At 35.2% G+C, this 22,403-nt stretch overlaps 2 protein-coding genes across 2 annotated transcripts in view; one reads left to right on the forward strand and one right to left on the reverse strand.

Moving 5' to 3' along the window:
• LOC143920160 (uncharacterized) overlaps window positions 1-15,871 on the forward strand; it is a 30,466-nt gene extending 14,595 nt beyond the window's left edge. The window contains exons 3-7 of the mRNA XM_077442878.1: window positions 11,557-11,730; window positions 13,361-13,651; window positions 13,736-13,918; window positions 13,998-14,270; window positions 15,119-15,871. Coding sequence (XP_077299004.1) covers window positions 11,557-11,730; window positions 13,361-13,651; window positions 13,736-13,918; window positions 13,998-14,270; window positions 15,119-15,303 — 1,106 coding nt within the window. The 3' untranslated portion in view covers window positions 15,304-15,871. The remainder of the gene's footprint in view (window positions 1-11,556; window positions 11,731-13,360; window positions 13,652-13,735; window positions 13,919-13,997; window positions 14,271-15,118) is intronic.
• A 2-nt stretch (window positions 15,872-15,873) lies between these two features.
• Window positions 15,874-21,746, reverse strand: Rtc1 (RNA terminal phosphate cyclase 1). The gene is made up of 6 exons (XM_077442551.1): window positions 21,336-21,746; window positions 21,075-21,260; window positions 20,822-20,991; window positions 20,618-20,752; window positions 16,278-16,451; window positions 15,874-16,199 (listed from the first exon to the last, which is right to left on the reverse strand). The coding sequence occupies exons 1-6, from the start codon at window positions 21,628-21,630 to the stop codon at window positions 15,987-15,989; spliced, it is 1,173 nt and encodes a 390-aa protein (XP_077298677.1). The 5' UTR covers window positions 21,631-21,746; the 3' UTR covers window positions 15,874-15,986.
• Window positions 21,747-22,403: the final 657 nt, after the last annotated feature.

Genomic DNA, 22,403 nt, shown 5'->3' on the forward strand with positions numbered 1-22,403 from the left:
AGATTTTATTTGAATTTAAATTTTCAGCGCCTGAATATGGTAGAGCTTTGCGTCATCATTTACTTTTCCAAGCTATTCCTGCTAAAACGTCTGCTTTCAATAACTCGTCTCTTGTAAAGGCTTTCCGGTTCCTTAGTGTGATAGATGAACATTTGGACCTGTAAATTTCATGACATTTCATGACACAAGTCTATTTGAATGAGATGAATGATTGGTAATATTTATTGTTCTTTTCTTATTTTTTAAGACTGGTGTGACACTTTGGGGCAACCTGTCAGGTCACATTGGTCATATTACTGTTATTATTATTATAAAAATAATAAATAAATATGTATATTCGATCAATTGATAGTTCGAGTTTTATTTACTACGATTATGATACTTAGTGCTATTTTATGCACAAATACACTCATTTCTAGTTAGTTTGGTTCAAACTTTCAAGTCATCCATAGCAATAAAGAAAATATTATACAATGATTTGAAAATATTATACAATGATTTGAAAATATTATACAATGAATCATGATTTTTGTTCAGTTTATAAATTGAAGTTTTTTTTAGATTTGTATTTATGAAGGATCATATATTGTTATATTATAAATATACTGAGAACCATTGCGATAATGTCGCCAAATGTTAGTCTATTTGTCTGTCTCATATAAGCTCCTAAACCACTTAACCGATTACGATGGAACTTTCAGAATTTGATGTATGCATGTCCGGGAAGTTTACTGTGAAAAAAAAAACGGGGAAAAATCTCTTAATAATAATATTCGTAATTACGAATTTACCGACGCGAAAGTTTGAAGCGCCATTGTGTAGTTAAGGAAATGTGTTCGTTGGTAACCATGTTACCAGTTGGTTTATGACGACACGGCTTTGAAGAGACACGAGTTGAGCTCCAACCATCACTTGAAACGGGAACGGGAACGGGAATTGCATTCGTTATTGTGGCATTGCAACGCATGCCGGATTATAAAAGTTAAAATCATATTCAAATAGTGGGTAGGATATTATATGTAGTATAATGTATAATATAAGGTAGTTTATAGGCACACGCGCACATAATATTAATCGTAATAAAAGTGGCACATTATACACTTAGCAATCCAACCCGTTCGAAATAATGAATAAATGTGTGTGTGTGTGCCCTGGGGGCTTTGCCCCCCGCGCTCCCCGACGCCCACAACGCCTTCCGCGCTCCGAGGTCTTCCTCCGCGCCCCCGGCACGTCCAGCTCTGCCGGAGGACGCCCGAAAAATGCGAGGACGCTCGTCACCCCCCCCTCCCCCACTTTCCCACTACTAAGCTTCCCGGCGTCTCGATTACTCGGCTGTGATTGGTTCTCCATACTGGTTGATCGTCTGCCACAAACATACAGTCGGTTTTTATATATATTATTATGAGATCTACTGACCAGCAGCACTACAGAAATACTTCGAGTATTTCTGTAGTGCCACGTGTAAAGGTCTGTTCATACCTAGTCAGCACGTACTGACTTCAGCAGGTATCCGGCCGTACAAAAAGTATTATTTGGTACATTTTGTATGGGTATATTCATACCAACCGTCACGTTTACGCCACGGCAGGCTTACAGCAGTACCCGACATTTCCTGTTCATACCTTACAGCAACATCCGTCAACGTATAGTATCCTGTTTTTTGGCCATCGTGGAAATATACACGCGAATTACGTGCCATGAGTCTGCCGCTTTGCTGTTTTGGACCAATTATCGATAGTGACAGTTGACAGCTGTTCAATCTTTCGACATGGTTTTGGCGCAAATATTTAAAAAAAAAAAATTTTTTTTACGGAAATATTTAAAAAAATTTTGTCCATCATCCACAAGCTCCTTATACAGTGTCCAAAGCTCTCCTTCGGTTTTTCTATTTTTTAACATGGGATGCACATCAAAACGCCTCCGTGCTTTTTTATTGCCTTCTTGAGCTTCTTCTTCCAACAACAACGCGATTATACATAATTTTTCGTTCGATAAACGCCGAAACATTTTTGCTGACTTGTATTCTGACGCGTAGCTACGAATGCACGTGTATGCATTCATATTGTAAGTACTCGACAATACGACGTAAGCAATATTGCGCCGTATCGTCATGGTCTGTAATGTATAAGTAAGCCGATTTTGCCTTGCACTCGGCCAAAGTGCTGTGAACGTGACGTGACCGCGACGTGTAGGTAGATATGAATAGAAATGTAATAAAATTACATATTTGAAACGGAGTCGTGCAGTGCTGAAGCCGTGCAGTGCTGTTACAGACCTTAAACCGGAACATGTGCCAATTTTAAAAACGAGCAAAAAGAAGAGACGTTGTTGAGTTCCAACCATCACTTGAAACGGGAACGGAAATTGCATGCCTTATTCTGGCATTGCAACGCATGCCAGGTTCAGCTGGTTTATTATATTTTTTTGTAATGAAATTACAAAATATTTCTAATTAAATTGATATTTACTCTAATGTCATTGAGTTCTCATCGATTTTGATCAAAATTAAGTCAATCGATTGCGATTTTAAGCAATTTTAAAGTCGTCAGGTTTTTGTGCCGCACCTTATAAGGCAATCGTATGTACATATGTAATACAATGGTTCTTAATTATCACTTTTTTCAATGTGGGCGAGCATGGACATTGTATAACGTATCTAAAATAATACAGGATTAATGCCTTTGAACTTTTACATAAGCTTTTCATACTTTTAGTGACTTGGCGTTGCGCAAGCACCTGTCGAATTATTGCACGAACGTTAAAAGATTCACGTCACACGTTTGGCAACATGCGTGTCGATTTAGTACTTTAGAATTCGTGATGCATTCTTACGCAGGTATGTATGTATGTATGTAATAATCCAACTTTAGAGTCGACTGATGACAGCTCAGGCTACATAAATATGTACATAGAGAGGGGAATACTCTGAGAGAAACCTAACAAGATCGTAAGTATGCACGTAGTATGCTGTGGTTATTATCCTATTTACCTTGCGGTTAACTTCTTATGAAAGTTACGGTATTTGCAACCTTGGCAACGGAAAACCGATTCCCACGTCTCGTCGAGTTAACCGAGCGTGTAATTTGCAAGTTTATTTTATGTAAATGCTTCGATATTATGGATCGGCGATCATCTGTCGTCGTCTCAAGGTTTTCATACCATTTTCGTCTTCCGTTTCGAATTTTCCACGGCGAATGTGCCCCGAAGAAAATACATTTTGGCGTATAGCCTTATTTGGCGGAACAATAAAATGTTTTTATTATGCACCATCACGCGCTAAACCCCACCGTTTGGATGTTTGAATTGTTCGGCAGTGAGATCATCTCTTTTAATAAGTGGTATTTTTGTGTTGGTGTGCTTTTTTTTTCGTCGTGATTCTGCGTGGTGGATCTTCACGAATTGCATTGGTTCTGTAGATCAAGTTGATTGGGTTGATTTGGGCAAGTCTCCTCTTTTTTGGAAGGCTGATTCTTTTTTTGGTTGGTATGTATTGTCCTTTCTTGAAGCTAGGAAGGTCGATAGTTTGTTCTCATATGCAATCCATAGTAAGAATATTTTCGAATTTAATTTATTTATTTTTTACATACCTTCTTTACGTTTCACTTACGATTATAATTCAGGAAAAAGTTTGCCTTTTATCCGATCGTTTTCATACTTTGCTAAGTAAATGGATCTTCCACCATTACGATGGTGCAAAAATATCGTGTAATGGTCCGTACGCACCAAACCAACGACGATTTTGGGCCAACTTTTAAAACCAGTAGCGTACAAAATATCGAAATAAAAATTAAATAAAAAAATTGAAATTAAATATCAAAATTAAGCTAACGAGCGAGATTGAGCTAAAATTAGATCATCGTTGATGTTTTGAATTACAACAATGTTTTGAATTACGACAAAACGCATTACAACCAGAGAAATATTATAATTACGAGCGAAAAAAACCTTGTTATTGTTTCTTATAAGTCGTCACGATACACTACTGTGTTTCCCCCTTCGGAAATATTTAACCAACGAAGATTTTGGGCCAACTTTTAAAACCAGTAGCGTACAAAATATCGAAATAAAAAAATTGAAATTAAATATCAAAATTAAGCTAACGAGCGAGATTGAGCTAAAATTAGATCATCGTTGATGTTTTGAATTACAACGATATTTTTTTAATTTTTTATTTATTTATTTAACATATTAGCCACAGTGACATTACAGAGATCTCCAACGCGTCGCTGTGGCCGGTCATTCAGTAATAATAACATGATAACAGTAATAATAACTTATAATAATAACAATATTAACACAACATCATTAAAATCATAAAATCATAAAAAAAAGAAAAAACATAGATAAAGTAATAACAATCATTAATATTTATAATAGGCAAAATCAACCACTGGCATTCCTCAACAACCACTCAACCAGATTAGTATATTTTATATTGAAGAGGTCAATTTCACCAGAAATCCTGTTAAGCAGATATATCGCTCTAGATATAGGAGCCGTTGACAACATATTTGTGCGAGCCACAGGAGGAACAAACAAATCACGATTTCTCAAGTCCCTGAATTTACAAGGTGCATTAAACCTAAATTCCTTTAGAACCTGAGGATTGTGTATTATCCCATTCAACAGCTTAAAAAAGTGTCTTCCCAGTAACATATTCCGACGAGACTCCAATGAGTTGAAACCTAACGCCCCTAATAGGAATGCACTAGGATATAGCCAAGGATAATAACCATACTGTTTCAAATAAAGATATCTGAGATAACCGTTTTTGGATTCTCTCAATCTTCAATGAATGAGTTATATGGGTAGGATTCCATATAATAGAAGAAAATTCTAGAATACTACGTACTAAAGATTCATAAAGAATTTTAAGCACCAACGTACTCTGGAAAGGTTTGCTAACTCTTAGTAAGAATCCCAGCATTTTTGTTGCACGCAAACAAATATTGTCTATGTGTCGTTTAAATTGAAAATTTTTCGAGAACAAGACCCCCAAATCACAATATTCATCTACAAACTTTAATTCAACACCACTTAGGCGATATGGATAAATCAAGCGATTTGAAGATCTTGTCACATTGAGAACACAGCATTTTTGAATGCTAAAAAATAATTTATTATCGACAGACCAACTTGACAGCGCATCTAAGTCCAATTGGAGAAGGGCTGCGTCACTATGAGACTTAACTGTCTTAAAAAGCTTAAGGTCATCGGCGAATAAAAGATAGTCTGAATACTTAATTATTTTTGAGATGTCATTAATGTAAATTAAAAAGAATCATGCACAGAGTCGTCAAGCCAGGTTTCCGTTAGTACCAGGATGTCAGCACATTGAATAGCCGAGTTAGAACCTAATTCATCCAGTTTAGATTTAAGGCCTCGTACATTTTGATAGAAAATGCTTATATTATGCATTACAACCAGAGAAATATTATAATTACGAGCGAAAAAAACCTTGTTATTGTTTCTTATAAGTCGTCACGATACACCAATGTGTTTCGCCGTCGATGAAATATTTAACAAAAAAAATGTCGGTGATTTGTCAAAGGGTTTTTTTTTCTTTCGTCGAAATAAAATTAATAATCACACATTATCCGATAAATTTTACCTCTGAGATGGATTTAATTAATTGATTTATTTCGACGAGAGAAACAATTGAAGACAAAAAAATTTCCTTTGATAAAACCGACAACGTCTCGGGTTGAAAACAATAACTCGGTCACCCATACTAACACATGATATATGCTCAGTAACAGCGCATTACGGGGAAGTAAAAATAATAATTCTTTGATTTTTTTTTCGAACTTAGTGCGTATCTACGTAAGTCAAAACATCTTCGACAAACAAAAGTCGAGGATTATCTGTATGTGATTGTTGATGATCTAATTTTAGGTCAATCTCGAAAATTTATTTAAATTGGGCATGTTCTGTTTTAACTTTCAATATTTTATTTTAATTTTAATATATTGATTATAATTTTATTTTGATATTTGAATTTAATTTTAATATAATAATAATATTTTTAATTTTGATATTTAATTTCAATTTTTAAATTTAATTTTTATTTCGATATTTTGTACGCTACTGGTTTAATCCTGCTGGTTAAATCGTTGGACCAAATTCGTCGTTGGTTTGGTCCGTACGCAGCATAAGACACGTTTGAAATTTGAATTTCTGAAAAGTGCCTGACGTCTATCCAGTTTTTAGTTTTAAACATAGATGGCGGTAGTAAAATAATTTATTACATTTTATCCAGGAAAGCCTTACAGGTAAACCCCAATGCACCTTCCTGGCCAATTACAAACGGTGCAGAATTTTTATTACCCAAGTCGATGAATAACGAGACACTGAAAACTCGCAAATTAACGAGACATCTATGAATTGTATTGTACTCAAATAGGGGAGATATAGGTAGTAGGTAGGAAGGTTTTTAGCCAATGTTTTTTAATCGGGAACCGTTTCAACAATGAAATCAGAGAAAGTGGCAAACTCTGATAGGAAACGATCGACCTGGAGTGACAAATATCCAGGTCTGACAAGCAGCACTACAGATATACTCAGAAAAAATATTTTCAATCGAGGGCAGCTCTCGGTGTTAGGTAGAAGCTTAACGACCGAGCTATGCTGCTGGCTAACGATCATATTGATATTATATAATAATTACATATGTATGTATATAAAAACGGACGCGATGTGGGTATGTGTCGACCGTGGAGACACAGCCAATCAGAGTCAAGTGGTCGAGGAGACGTAGGGAAGTGGGGGGGGGAAGGTCATGTGACGTCAGGCCGAGCGACTAGTGACACATACAGACATCAACGAAGACATACATTCATTCATCATTTCGAACGGGTTGAATCAGTGATCGTGTAATGCGCGCATTTAACTTTTTACGATTCATACCTATCCAGCCTGAACTGGAAACAGCAGGTGTCCTACAAGTATTCTTTGGTACATTTTATATGGACGCGTATGAATGCGTGTATGAATTATGAATACTGTCCAAAGAATATTATCCGTTTTTGCAGGATACCCGCTGCTGCCGGTTCGTGCTGGATAGGTATGAACAGACCTCAATACGTGCACGCGCGCGCCTATAAATTACATTACATTATATTTATATATAACATATAACTTTATTTTAATTCGTGTATCAATTCCTTTCCGAAACCACCCGTTGAGATCAATGGGCACAACACTAGCATTATATACATAGATTAATGTGTTTGATACCATAAGGGGTGACAGGAATGAAATGGTGTCGTGGTTTCATGCATGACTATATGTATGTGATGGCTGGGAAGGAAGTAAAGTAGTAGCCAGCAACATGGTCGAATTGGTCCTAACTCATAGGATGGTGACCCAAACTCGACCATGTCGTAGGGCCCCTACAATACTACATATGTACAAATATGCTCTAGGAATTATTTATTGACATTATGGCAAGTGTGTTGAATATTTCAGGCTCGATTTAAATGCAAGCGTATCCGCTTCTTTCTCGAAAGCAATATGCAACATGAATGAAATCTGTTACGAAAGTATTCACGAGTTCAAGTCCATTTATTTACATACATTGCAATGCAACAAGAACAGGTTGATGGAACTCCTACCCGTGGATTTCAACGGTATTTCTGTTCGGTAAAATCGAAAGCGATAAACCGGATGTTTGCTCTGGAAAATTTTTGATTCAATTTATAATCTCAAAAAGTGTGTCATATGTACATAGGTAAGTGTAAATGCTAAACAAATATCAAATCCATTACGGTAGCAAAGAAAGCAGGCCTCGGCTCGTTAATCTTTTACGCATGATTTACACGAATCGTTTATGCAACAGCGTTTTTCAACGTGGCCATTATTATCATTATGGTTGATTGACAGTTTGCTAAATACCATGCGAGTAATGGAAAGCCATCTTGTAAAATGTTTTCCAAACAATATTATTACCAGGCAAATGTGCAATAGCTAGGCGTGGGCTATTGCACATTACAAATTTAATGTTTAGGAAATATTACCAAATTATATTCAAATATATGTTGAAGGTTATTTGCTGACATTTTTTTCTATAATACTGTAAAGCCGAATAAGGAAATTTTATTTTTTATACTAAACATTTGCACAAATAGTATGAAATCTTCCATGAACCTATACGGCAATCATTAATAAAATGAGTCAAGGATTGCTAGTTGTTTTACCCGGCTTCGCTCAGTCTTTGTTATTATTTTATTATTTATTTATTTTTATTACATTTTATACCAAGAAGGCCTTACAGGTAAACCCCAATGCGCCTTCCTGGCCAATTACAAACAATACAGTATTTTTTTTATACAAGTCACTGAATTACGAGACACTGAAAACTCGCAAATTACCGAGACATCTATGAATTGTATTGTAAATTTTATTGTACATTAATCATACTCAAAAATAGTGGTGATATAGTAGGTAGGAAGGTTTTTAGCCAATGTTTTTTTAATCGGGAACCGTTTTAACAGAGAAAGTGGCAAACTCTGATAGGAAACGATCGACTTGGATCATAAATATTCGAGTCTGACCAGCAGCACTACTGATATACTCAGAAAAAATCTTTTCAATCGAGGTCAGCTCACGGGATCGAACCCGGCGCCTCTCGACGCTAAGCAGAAGCTTAACGATTGGGCTATGCTGCTGGCTAATATAAACAGCTTACATATGGTGAATCTAATAGTAAATATTCATTTGTAATTTGTATATTCATATAAAATTTATTTGAATCGAAAAAAAAATCGAATCGTCGTCATAGAAACTTTCCCAACAGTTCCCAACCAAAAATACTTACAAAATATTATATTCAAATTATATTATATAGAATATTCGTTTGAAACATAAAAAAATTTGAGACAAAGAGGTGCTGGAACGCCATTCCACCGCGTTACATGAGATATAAAGCCCTGCATACTTATATACAAACCAGCAATGTTTGTATTTACAAAAGTTTATAAACTAACTACAGATATATTTTTTGTATTGAAATTCAGAAATAAGAGCTTTTCAGATTTAAATTTTTAGCTGTATATTATAAAATATGACTGATTAACCACATCATAGCCATAAGCGCACCTAAATTAATTTTGGTTTCTTCACAGTGACATCTAAAGATATCCTGTGATTCTAATGAAATTGTAAAAAGTCAATATTTTTCGTTAGTTTGTGATATATTCAAGAGGTAGAACACATATCTATAATAAAATAATCGAATCTGTTTCTACGAACGCGTGGCAATTTAGTGGTTAAACATCCATTATCACATATCTAATATCGCTATTGTGTGTGTCTGTGTATCTGTGATAACGCTCGCCGTACTTCATATTATATAATAGTCATTTCGATTCGACATACATATGTCACATACATAAGTCACAGCTAAAACACTGCCAACAAAACGTACGAATATAATAACTTAAGAAAAAACTTCTACATATACTGTTTGCTACCAATATTTCTTCTAGGGAAATTAGGAAAAGTCTCTGCGCATTTAGCGCTATCTATTGAAAATTTATTTAATTAATTCATTTTTCTATTTGTGTTTTATATTGTTTATATGTATGTAAGTAGGTAGGTAGTTTTTACCATTTTTTTTTCATATTAAAGAATTAAATATATATATATATATATTAAAGTAAATACATTTAAAAGGAATTTGAAAAAAAATCGACCGCGTGGAGATCAAACACAGGACAGACACATTTCTTTTATTTATTTTTTTATTTAATAACTTAATATTCCAAAACCCATGCGATGATATTTCATCGGGTACAACACTAGTATTATATATTTTTATTATAAAATAAGTAAATTTTTCGAAAATATATATTTTATAACCATACATACATACGAGGATAGAAGTTTAAAAAAAAAACAAATGAAATATGTATGTAATTTGAATAAAAAAATTATTTAATCTATGTATTTGATTTCTGTTCATTTGTTGAAATGATATACAAAATGGCTGCCCGTTTGAAAAACTTTTTTCTAGCTTTTACATCTTCAATTACATACATTATGAAAACTATAAAATAAATAAAAAAAAGAAATACTCATTTCTTCATCTTAAATTGAATTGAAGCAATAAACGTTACATTTCTCTCCAAATGCAATGTGAAAAAATAAAATAAAACTAATATTCTGCAAGGAGTCATTAGGGCCATTAGTATTAGTAAATGTGGAAGATTTGTTTCATTCTTGTTTCTGACCGAGCCGGTAGAAAGTTTGCAATTTAAATTCGATGCAAGAAGTCTCGAAACGGCACATTTGTCATTCATGGGTTCGTCTCCTGGTCTTGCGTAACGTTTGCATAATAATATAATCCATCGGCGAACCGCAAAATGTGACCCGAGACAACGGCACGCTAATGACGGTCATTTTTATTCTCGAGTATCGTTACAGCATGACTGCCGCTTATTTGTCATTGCACACTTCTAATGTATGCCAAAAATAAACGATATTATATCACTTTATTGTATAAATTAAGTGTGGGAAGTAATCTGCATATAGCCTCATTTTGTTTTTGTTGACAATTTGTAATTCAACGTAGACAACATTAATTCTCATGACCTGGAAAAGTTGCCAAGATTTTCCCCAGCTAGTATACACTTTTCAAAACACTATTTTAGCGCTGTCGCTCAAAACCGATATTTTCTATATAGCCTATAACGAAAGTAGTATATTATGTCACATAAAAAATGTATAAATTATCTCATAAACCAGTAATGGTAATTGGAGAAAGCTGTAACCATATAATGTGGTAGCAAGTGTCTCCACGTATTAAATAATACGTAGAAACTGACTGATATGTGTTATTACTACCGATATAGTTACAAATTAAATGAGTATTACATAAAATATATATTTAAGTTTTTTTTAAGAGTAAGCAATTATTTTATGTATATACATATGTATGTGTATATTTTAGAACAATGAAAGCGATAGTATTAAGAGGGCTGGACAGCAGCGCCTTGTCCATACAAACGTACTATACTTCTCCCTTCCCCAATTATGGCACTAGAGAAATTATTTTTTAAGATGCTATGGATATCCACCATTGGGGTGCATCTATCGTTTTATTTTTTTGATTAATTATTTTTTATATGAGCTAGGAGCCACCAAACATCTATAAAATCGCCTCTTTTTTACACCCACGAAACGAGTCCAGCGTGCTTATTTAACGGTCGATTTAAAAAAAAATACGCCGATAGATGCACAGAAAGTATCTTTCTCATACCGATGATGAAATTTTTTTAAAAAATGGTCCAGTTTTGGAGGAGAAAATAGTAGAATACGAAACCTCGATTTTGTCAATTTATAATACGTTTTATCTGGTCGAAGCGCAACTGTCGCATTCACTCAATATATATATTGATATATATTGTCGCATTCACTCAATATATACATACACTCAATATATATATCGAAGAAAGGAACGGTAACAAAATTAAGGTTTCAGGTGTACAGCCCTCTTAAGCCATAATATTTAGATATTAGAAAGATTTTATATAAAAAAAATTGATTTTTCAATTACAGGTACAACAACCAGTACAACGTCGACCACAACTAAACCTTTAGATTCATCGAGTAGGAAGAACTTTAGAATCGGATTAAGGAGAAGAAGGCCAGCTCTAAATGGAACGACAATCGCAGCGGTGTCTTCGACAGCTTCTAGTGCTTTGGTATCCGACACTCCAACCACAATCGGAAGTAAGATTTCAACATCATAAATGAGATATTCTTATTATAAATGTATGTACGTACATAGAAATTCGAAATTTGTTTCCGTCTGTTGTATTATATAAAATTAGACAGCTATAATTCATTTTTGATCTCCTCTTCAATACTTGAGATTTCACCTTTGATTCAAACAATTCTGTATTGGCATATATATCTGCTAGTTAGTAGTGGCTCGTGAACATTCATAGTGGTGGGGCTGCAGAGATAAATCAGGCTGTAGTAGCTCGTTAACCAAACCGGTGATCGAATGAAAACAAAAATAGCATGCATATGTACTAACTGGGAGGTCTGCAGCCCACAGCCTATGTAAACGACAAAAATAGCATGCATTTGTACTGTACTGGGGGTCTGCAGCCCGCAGCCCATATGGACGAGCCACCACTGCTGCTAGTATCATATTTGTGGCTCGTATTTTATATTAAATACATACATATATAACAGGAAGGCCTATCAGGTAAACCCCAATGCGCCTTCCTGGCGAATTACAAATCGATACATCGATATACAATTTTTAGAATAATAATAAAGACATCTATTGATAAATTTTTGATGAATTTACACTTTTGGAGAATTTGTTTATATAAATCGTCAAATTTTGAGATGAAAAACTCTAAATTTGCAGCATTTTAATACGAATCAGCGAAATTCGAGATGGTGAAAACTCGAAAATTGCAAGAAATTGGTAAAGGTTGCCCATTTTTTGGAACCGTTTCAATGAAAGTCAGATAAATTGGCAAACTCTGATATAAAACAATCGACCTGGAGTCACAAACGAAGGTCTGGCCAACAGCAAGCAGTGGGACTCGAACCCGTGACCAATATGCAGTGACGGTTTTAGGGGGGGGCTGGGTCAGGCGGTGCCCGGGGGCGCCAAATAAGTTAGGGCGCCGCTCGATGCGTCAAAGGCGTTTTAAAATTTTTAAATTAGAGCGCCATATAAAATATTAGATTAGAGTGCCATAGGCGAAATTTTTTTCTGATGGTGTTTAGAAAAAATTTCCCGAGGGCGCCATTGGGTGTAAGGCCGGCACTGCCACTATGTCCGACAGCATATGTGCTAACCACTACTACATGCTGCTTATGTCCACAAATTCAATTACATATTTCCCAATTTCAAAATAATGGTTATTATTCGACAGCCTGTTGAACGTCAACGGGCAATATATGTATTTACTGTGTCTACCTCACGGGACCGAAAGTGAAAAGCCCGAAAACGCAAATATCGGAAGGCAAAGATCGAAAATCGAAAGATCAAAAAAAAAGGGTGCATGGTAAACGGTACTATGTATATGTATATAATATATATGAGTGGCATGCGGTGAAATTATCTCTCTTTTTGTCATACAGCCTTGTTTAATGTGCGCGCGCAGGATACGGGAGGAAAAGCCTGTTCCTCTTGTTCCTGTTGTATCCTGCTCGCGCAAATTAAGTGAGGATGTACGACGGGGGGAGAGACTTTTACCGCACGCCACTGATATATATATACTAACCGTTTTTCATATGTATACATGGTAAACGAACATTTTCAACTTTTTAACATTCGGTCCGGTGACGGTCACCCGTATTTACTATTATTTATATGATTGTATTATCAACGCAGGTAATCATGATCAAGAATCCCATTCGACGATACACCAAGAGAAAGACAATAAAAACACAAATAAGAGAAAATCGGTAAAAATTCAAAAGCGGCCTCTGACAAATCTCATTAAGCCAAACGAAATTATCAAATCGTCCGAGTACGAAGATGAATCGCTTCTAAACCAAAAGGGGTCATTTGAAGAGAATCAAAACGGCGAAAAGATATACAGTTCAGTAATTAAAGAAGATCATACATTAGTTCAGCAGAAGAAAGCCTTCGACACGAGCAAAAATGAAGTTAAGAATGAAGGTATAGTAAAAACTGAGTATCTGAAAGAAGTCTTTATTGTAGTGTATTTAAAACTTTTATTAATACAATATTTTATTTATATAGAATTTGAAACTGATGTGACGGCAGATGTTGCCGTAGCAGCTCATCAGCTTTTATCAGCACCTTTGCCGACTATACCTTCGTACGCATCAGGGGGTGAAAGCGACACCGTTCATTCTGTGGATTATCAATTCACAAGAGCATACTTGTTAGCATCTTCCGTATCTCCGATCATCAATTCCAACGGTAGCTAATTCTCACAATTGCACCATTTCAAATTGCACACATCCCTGGCTACCATTTCAAAATTAAAATATCATTTCAGATTATGTGTCTCCATCTACTAGACCGAGCAGATTAAAGTATACTCCTTCGGGAGTAAAGTCGCGTAGGATATCGACAACAGTTTCACCACAAATTACACATTTGCCGATAGTGAGACGGAAACCTCAGCATCACCACACGGAAGAATTTGCAAAGATAAATCCAGTCACAAAACATTACAGGACTGTTGTCGATTATGAATACTATGATGATGATGATATTAGAGTTATTGGAAGAACACCAAATCAGGAAAAAGTCGTGATTCACAACTCAGGTGTGTAATATTATATAATACCATAGATACGCCCTGACGCTCTAAGCCAATCAACCTGTGCTCATGCACACTCTCTCTCAGTAGCTAGTTAGCTTCTAAGTAGGAAAGTCGATTGATATTTTTCGAAAATGCCAACGTGTTCAGTGAAATTGTGTTACAATTACTCAAGAAAACATAAAAAGGCGGATGGCATCACATATCATAAGTAAGAATTAATATATAATGTCTTCAATTATAGTAGTATTTTAACATATAATGAAATATCGGCGCGATGTATGTAGTGTTCTATGAGTGGACGGAACAGCGGTCAACAACCTCTGCCACAGTTGTCACTAAATGCACGCGAATATCTTGTTGGCACTGAAGGAAATTCAGAAATCGACATTAAGTTTAAAACTACAAACAATGAACTAAATATTAAAGTGTCAGCTTTAAAATTGATCCTTGTGGAAGTTACTAATGTTTAAATATTGTAATAGTTAATGATGGTTTTATTATAGTAACATACATTTGTAGTTTAGTATAGTGTGTATAGCTAAATATTTTTTTCTTAATATGGCTTTATTAGTTTGGTTTACTGTCACGCGGAGTGTCCAATAAAATAAAAATTCAGTGCATGTACATATGTACATAAACTGGTTGCTGACCACTGCCGACCGCTGTGTTCCTTTCTTTTTTTTCACCACTTCCCCGCTAGTTAAACCCCCCGCACCCCTCAGTTAGTGGCGACAAGATCTCCAACGAAATTTGTATGTGATGGCATATCTAGGTTATTCTACATTTATGTATAATACATTTAAATGTTGCGATGATGTATTTGGTACATTTTTTGTTGTTGTTTTATTTAGGCGTGATTCAATGTCTCGATCAAGGAAACTTCCCTCATCCGGATTCGTGTAAGAAGTTCATATCCTGCGCACGAATGGAGAACAGTGAGGTTTACGGATGGGAGTACACTTGTCCGAAAGGTCTCAGCTTCGATCCCGTCGGTGGAATCTGCAATTGGTCTGCAGGATTGGGATGTAAAGATTAAATAATGATCTGTGAATGTGTGGAGATTTAAAAATCTGCTATGAATGTATGGACGTTTCCACGGCGAGTGTTGATATTTTTACTAGACGGAACAGTATCAATTATAATTTATTTTATACAAACTATTTTTGTTGATGTATTTTATATGAATCAAAAAAAATAGGTATAGTTTTCAACACTTTTCCATTGATATATATTTGTTATGTAAATAAAAAAATTTAATATTCCGATTATATGTAGTACTGTATTTGGAATATGTTGTAAATTTTAGTTTAAGGTATGTTCGCAATAGTTTAAGACTGTTTTGGAAAGTTGAAATGCTAAAGATAGTGATTTACATACAAGAAAACTTGTCCATGGTTTTTGAGACTATGACCTAATTGAATAAAAATGATAAATATAATAGATGTGATAAATTAAATATCGAAAGACTTGTCACTTTTACGTAATGGAAGAATTGCGGAGACTGCTCGAAATGGTCAGTTTTTATTTAGTATTTATTATTGGTACGTTTCGTAGTAAAGTCTGGTCAAGGTTAGTAAGAAAAGTGATATAGGAGAATATAATACAAAAAAGTGCCTTTAGAATATGTTGTGTATAATAATTATGTATTAATTAATAATGTATTTTATATAAAAAATAAAAATATATACAAATAGTCGTACAATTACTATTATTATTAAGTTACATCGCTATTTTGCTTATGTTACTAAAGCCGATGCCTACGCATGTCAGTATGACTTTTTGAGAGCCGGGTAATTTAGTATCGTCTTCGTCGTCATCATCAGAGCTTTCATCGTCGCCAGCCCCTTTGGAAGTTTCGAGTTTGAATGTGCAGTTAAAAAATTCTTTCAGGTGTTGTAAAAACGATATCGTATAATCCGATAGTGGGCCGATCTGGAAGTCAAAGCAAACGTTTCTCTATATATTTGGGTAATGTTCGATATGTATTTGTAAGTGACGAGATTTACATACTGTACAAGTGCTGACGTCTTTTGGCCCTAACGCCATCCAAAGTGCGATCAACCATTGAAAAGCGGAGTCTGCAGTTCCGCCACGGTAGATTTCATCTAATAGGCCAAAAGAGCATTGCTTGCCCAGGTCTTCAGGTACTGAGTTTTCAATTCCGGGACCGGGCACAACAGATGTCTAAAAATAAAAAATAGAGTTGATATAAAAGTCATAGTAATTGGCCAGTCTACACCAGAGGTTGGCTAATGTACGTAAATATGTGTTGCGTAATGAAAGGCCAAAGTCGCTTCACAGCATTTATTCACCCTGATCTACCATGTGACAAGTTGCACACCACAGCTTCCCCGATCTATTTATGTATCTATTAGCTAAGCACGCAAAGGTCTACCGTGGTGAGTCCATTGTTTATTCACACACTCGCCGGGCTGGGTTCAGGATCCAAATGAAAGTCCAAAGTCGCTTCACAGCATTTATTCAACGATTCAAGAGGTCCACACGAAAGCACCGCTCACCCTGATCTACCGTATGTGCTTCCTTATAAAGGACAAGTTGCACACCACAGCTTCCCCGATCTATTTATGTATCTATTATCTAAGCACGCAAAGGTCTACCGTGGTGAGTTCATTGTTTATTCACACACTCGCCGGGCTGGGTTCAGGATCCAAATGAAAGGCCAAAGTCGACTCACAGCATTATTCAACAATTCAAGAGGTCCACACGGAACCACCGCTCCCTCCAGAATAATCTAATCTGCCGTGTGTACCTCCTTATAAAGGACAAGTTCCATTAATGTGTCTATTGTCTAGGCCAGTGGTTCTCAGGCGAAATTTTACCGTGGCCGCACAGGTGATAATAGTGGTCCCATGGAAATGTCTGGTGGCCGCACCAAATTTAATCAAATAAATTAAAGTTACAAAAAAAGTGGATCAATTTATTCATAAAATAAAATAAATTTTAACATTTTCGTATCTATTTATTTAATAATAATGCAAATGGAAATTGCTCAATACTCCTTTCTTCCAATGCAAGCCGCATTGCTGCTTCTAAGTTTCCGTCTGTCAACTGGTTTCTAAATTTGTTTTTAATAAAGTGCATTGCACTGAATGATCTTTCGCAATGTACGATAGTGGGAAAAATAGACAATATTAATAAAGCAATTGTTGCCAAATCTTTATATTGGTTTGTTTCATTGTCAACGTATATTTCCAACCAAAATTTTTTAACCGAAATATTATTAAAATGGTTATTAACCCTTTGGCTGCTACGAGGTTTTTTAATGTCCAAGCGAAAAATGCTAACATTTGTAATTATTTTGAAAAAAAAAAATATAATATTTTTTTTACATACTTACTTCGCCGAACGCTCGTAATTTTTATAATACTTTATATACATTTTTAAGAAGCAGTTGTGGACTCGTGCTCTCTCTTTCTGTCTTGCTTTTACATGCGTGCGTGCGAAAGAGATACCTACATATATACACTAAATAAGTTTTGACGATTGTTTTCCGACGCTTTATTTTTTTCAATAATCTATTTTTAGACATCGATGTATCCTTTCAACATGCGATATATTCGAAACAGGTAGCGGTCTTTCTCTCTGTCTTTCTTGGTTTTAATTGTGTACGTGTGAGCGAGACACACAAGGATGCGAAGTTTCTAATAATCAAATAATGTTTCAACATGTATCATAAACATTTTGTATGCATTTCAGTTGCATTTGATTGATTGCACGAATTCGTGACGTCTCGTGACCTATATAATTGAAAGCGGGTTTCTATTGTTTTTTGTTACTATTCCATTTATTTTAACTCTGCAAAATGATAACGGACAGTGAAAGTGACGAAAGCGAAATAACAGCTCCTCGCCGAGGAACTCGACAAATCAGCAGCTCTACTGATTCTGAAAATGAATTTGTCGACAATAATCAATTCCCAAGTAATAACTCCTTATATGACAACGAACCCGAAATTGACATTGATTATGAACCCGAAATTGACTCTGATGATGAACCCGAAATTGAAGAAGCATTTACCGAAGTATTTTTGGATCAAGATTTATCCGATAATCTTCAACTACCACCATTTGTAGAAATCCCGGGCCCGAAATATCCACCACCAACTGATGCGTTGCCAATTTCGTACTTCAATTTATTTTTTACCGAAGAATTATGGCAGATTATTGTTATGGAAAGTAATCGATATGCCCAACAATATATCGATTCTAACACTTTGTCTCTTCATTCAAGAGTGAAAAAATGGCATCCGACAACAGTGGGAGAAATGAAAGCTTTTTTTGCTATAATCATGGAAATGGGTCTTACTGTAAGACCAAATATATTATCATACTGGTCCACAAATTCTAGATGCATTTCCGTGGTTCGGAAAAATGATGGCAAGGGACAGATTTATACTTTTGCTAAAATTTTTACATTTTACGAATAATGCAAATTTGTATCCTTCAAATAATCAAGAATATGACCCATGTAGCAAATTTCAGCCTGTAGTCGATCATGCGAATACTTTATTTCAACATCATTACGTACCCCATCAATATATTTCTATCGATGAATCACTAGTTGGAACGAAAAATCATACACAACTTTTACAATACATGCCAAATAAAAAACACCATAAATGGGGTATCAAGTTTTGGATGCTCTCTGATTCAGTTTCAAATTATTGTATGGCATTCTTCTGCTATAGGGGAGCAAAAAGTGCTGAAGATCGACAAGCCATAAAAAAATTGGGACTTGCGCATGTTGCAGTAAAAAAATTACTCGAAATGTGTGGTTGTATCCGAAAAAGCTACCATCTAATCACCGACAATTTTTTTACTAGCATTCCTCTGGCGCGATATCTTTTCAAATTCGGAACTTATATAACGGGAACATTAAGAAAGAATAGATTGGGGATCCCAGTCGAAGTTAAAAGATTAATGCCTGTGAAGACTGCTAAACATTACAGAAGTAATGAAATTTTAATAACGGGGTATCGTGATAAACCATCTCATAGAAAACCTGTATTATTATTGTCGACATATGAAAAGGCACAAAATACCACAATAAAGAAATCCATCCACGGTCAAGTCCAGACTATAACGAAGCCATCTTCAATAATTACTTACAATAAATACATGGGTGGTGTAGACACGTCAGACATGATGAATTGTGTATATATGGATGAGAGAAGGACAGTTAAATATTGGAAAAAAGTCGTTTTTAGCATCATTTCTAGAATGATTGTAAATTCATATATAATATATAAAAATAATAAAAATGAACCAATTCTGTCAAGATATCTATTCATATCTCAAATCATAGAGACCATTGAAAAAAATTGGATGATTGAAAAACAAAATTCATCTTATACACCTGAGATAAATAGTGGTGGAATTAGAAAACTACCTGAGCGCAAAGAAAAAGTTTGTGTTGTTTGCAGTAGAAAGAATGGTGGTCCCGTTAAAAGATCACGCACTATATGCATTATATGTCAAAAAGGACTTCATGGTAGTTGCTTATCAGAACATTTAAAATATTGCAAATAATTATTTTTACTAATTTTATTTTACTTATTACTAAATTTTGGGGCAATTTTGTAAGGCTGGTCGTTATTTACATTTTTGTGGGCTGGCCACCCCTTAAGGTCATCCCCTACCCAACATCGACAGAGAACTCTGCCTCTATTCTGGATCGAACGTGAAGATGTACATGTCATACTTGTTTTTTAATTGTAATTTAATGTAATTTATTTAAAGTTTTTTATTATTGAGCAAGTAATAAAATAAAGTTTTTGGAATTTATAAACCTGTAGTCATTTTATTTTAAAAAATAATTAATTAAAATAAATATAAATACGTATATAAAAAAAATGTTTCGTGCCACTGATGCGCTGTCGGCTCACAGAAAGTATTGAAATACGACAATTAATGACGACAACAACGATCGACGTAGCAATCTTCGCCGATTTCAAAACAACGATTTATCGTTGTTGTAGCAGTCAAAGGGTTAAGTCGCTGGTGGCCGCAGTAAACTCCACTAGTGGCCACATTTGAGAACCACTGGTCTAGGCACTTAAAGGCCTGGCGAGTCTATTGTTTACGCACGCACTCACCTAGGTTTGTGAGAACTCCAGCCTATCGTTTGTTCGGGAACTTACTGAGTCCCGTTAGCCTAATCCGGTGTCTCTATTGTTTACCCATGAATGCACTTAGACAGTGGATACTCTCTCATGTTACACATGTATAAACAAAAACGTCACTGTGGGCATTTGAGTAGTTAATCATGAGACCTTATTGCATGCATCATGATAAATACATCGATAATATTGTATACAGATAAAAACTCACCAATTCACTACAGTAAAACGTTCCTGCGTTGGTCTCCGCTACTAAACTTATACCATAACCAGGACTTTTGCCAGCGATAGCTCCTCGGCACTGATCCGTATTGATATAAACATCAGGTAAAAATTTCAACATAACCTAAATAAAAGCAACAAAATTAATAAACAAATATTAAATAAGACAGTAGCCTACAATACAAATAATTACCCCTTTTGAAGATTCTACTATTCTATTAGCAATAGCTGGAGATACTCTAAGAGCGTATACTACTCCTCTAATACGTTTAACAAGACCCCAACTATTCCATTGTAAGGGGCGTAGTAATCTTCTTACAGGACAAGTAAAGTGAACTTCTCCCCCGCCATGAGGAGGTGCTCCTGGAATATATTTGCATACAAAATATAGAAATAACAAAAAAATATATGCAATACAAACAAGACACGTAAAGAATGAAACATACCTCGTTTATTAATCTTCAAAGAGAGTCCATCGTCGACTAAAATGAACTTTAAAAGTATCGGAAAAGCGGCAGCTTTCACTTTATCAACAGATACATCATTTGACGATTGAGTTATACCACGCAGTGTTACATTAATAGGTTCTTTACAAAAAGGTCCTAAGGCGATCAATGTTTCCAAATAATAGCCTATGCAAATACAAATATAATTAGTAAAATACGGTTTAAGATGGTTTTAATATAATAAATATGCAATTAGAATACCGATTCCCCGCTGCGTGCAGCATTCATGTGTGAACTGCCCACCGATTAGGATTCCGGGATGGTAGTATAGAGATGTCCCAGTTTCGCCCAATTCGACTTTGGTGCCATTGGTGATTTTGTCGAATAGACGTATCAGATTGATTTCGAACTCTCTCAAGCCGGGCTCGTCGTCTGTGCTTCGAATGTCGATGATTTTAATGGGCTTCCCGCTCAATGTGGAAAGTAATAGTCTTTGGCGTAAGAAATTACAGCCTCTGTACGTGAAAAGATTGTTTTCTCGCGCTATTGCCGGCATTTTGTATGTTTTAAGGTACTTATGAATGGTACCATTCACGCGAAATTGACTTGTGTTGATTAACTTTGAGGTTATGCTGCAACTCTAGTTGACAGTCGAAGGTACACGTGAAGTTTGACAGATCCAGTGCTGCCAGGTGGTATGAATTTAATATATAAACAGATGCTTTAACGTGCATGTGTGTAATATTTTTTTTATTGAATTTTAATGCATTTTTCGTTTTATTAATACTCCGTTTAAGAATAAGCCACTTAATCTATATACAAAAATTATTTTTATAGTCACCACAATATTGACACTTACCTTCTTTATTTATTTTTTGCAATTCACCTCTCCTCACTGTTATAATAAAGGCAACAGGTGGAAATTGCAGAGCAGTATTTTATATATAGCAAAAATCCATCAATCGAAACCTAACCACGCGAAATATCGTACTAACGATAATCGTATCTATAAAATATTCCGTATTCGCGATTTTTGTGGCCACGATTGTAGTGCGCGCGATCGCAATTTGCGCAATAATCCGTTTACCTCAGATCACATGTAATTTAGCCGGTATGTACAGATGTTCGTTAAAATTGGCTGATTGTTAGGTATCGCCATGAAAAGTATCGCAAATAAAAAAATAGCAAAATATTGTAATGCTATATGGGGTAAGTTACAATTATTCTGGGTTGAGACATCACGAATTTGAGTTTTTGTTTGGGATTGATCATTGGATTGGATATTGAGTAGTTTTTACCTCACCCTTGATCCTATTCGCTATTAACTGT

The sequence above is a fragment of the Arctopsyche grandis genome, chromosome 12, assembly GCF_051622035.1.
Source record: "Arctopsyche grandis isolate Sample6627 chromosome 12, ASM5162203v2, whole genome shotgun sequence".
Classification (NCBI taxonomy): Eukaryota; Metazoa; Arthropoda; class Insecta; order Trichoptera; family Hydropsychidae; genus Arctopsyche; species Arctopsyche grandis.

Excerpts from the sequence above, each read along its gene's own strand:
- Rtc1 (XM_077442551.1), bottom strand. The coding sequence starts at position 21,630 with ATGCCGGCAATAGCGCGAGAAAACAATCTTTTCACGTACAGAGGCTGT. Across the intron at positions 21,261-21,335 it reads CTGCACGCAGCGGGGAATCG|GCTATTATTTGGAAACATTG; the intron begins GTATTCTAATTG and ends GTATTTGCATAG. Across the intron at positions 20,992-21,074 it reads TTTGAAGATTAATAAACGAG|GAGCACCTCCTCATGGCGGG; the intron begins GTATGTTTCATT and ends AATATATTCCAG.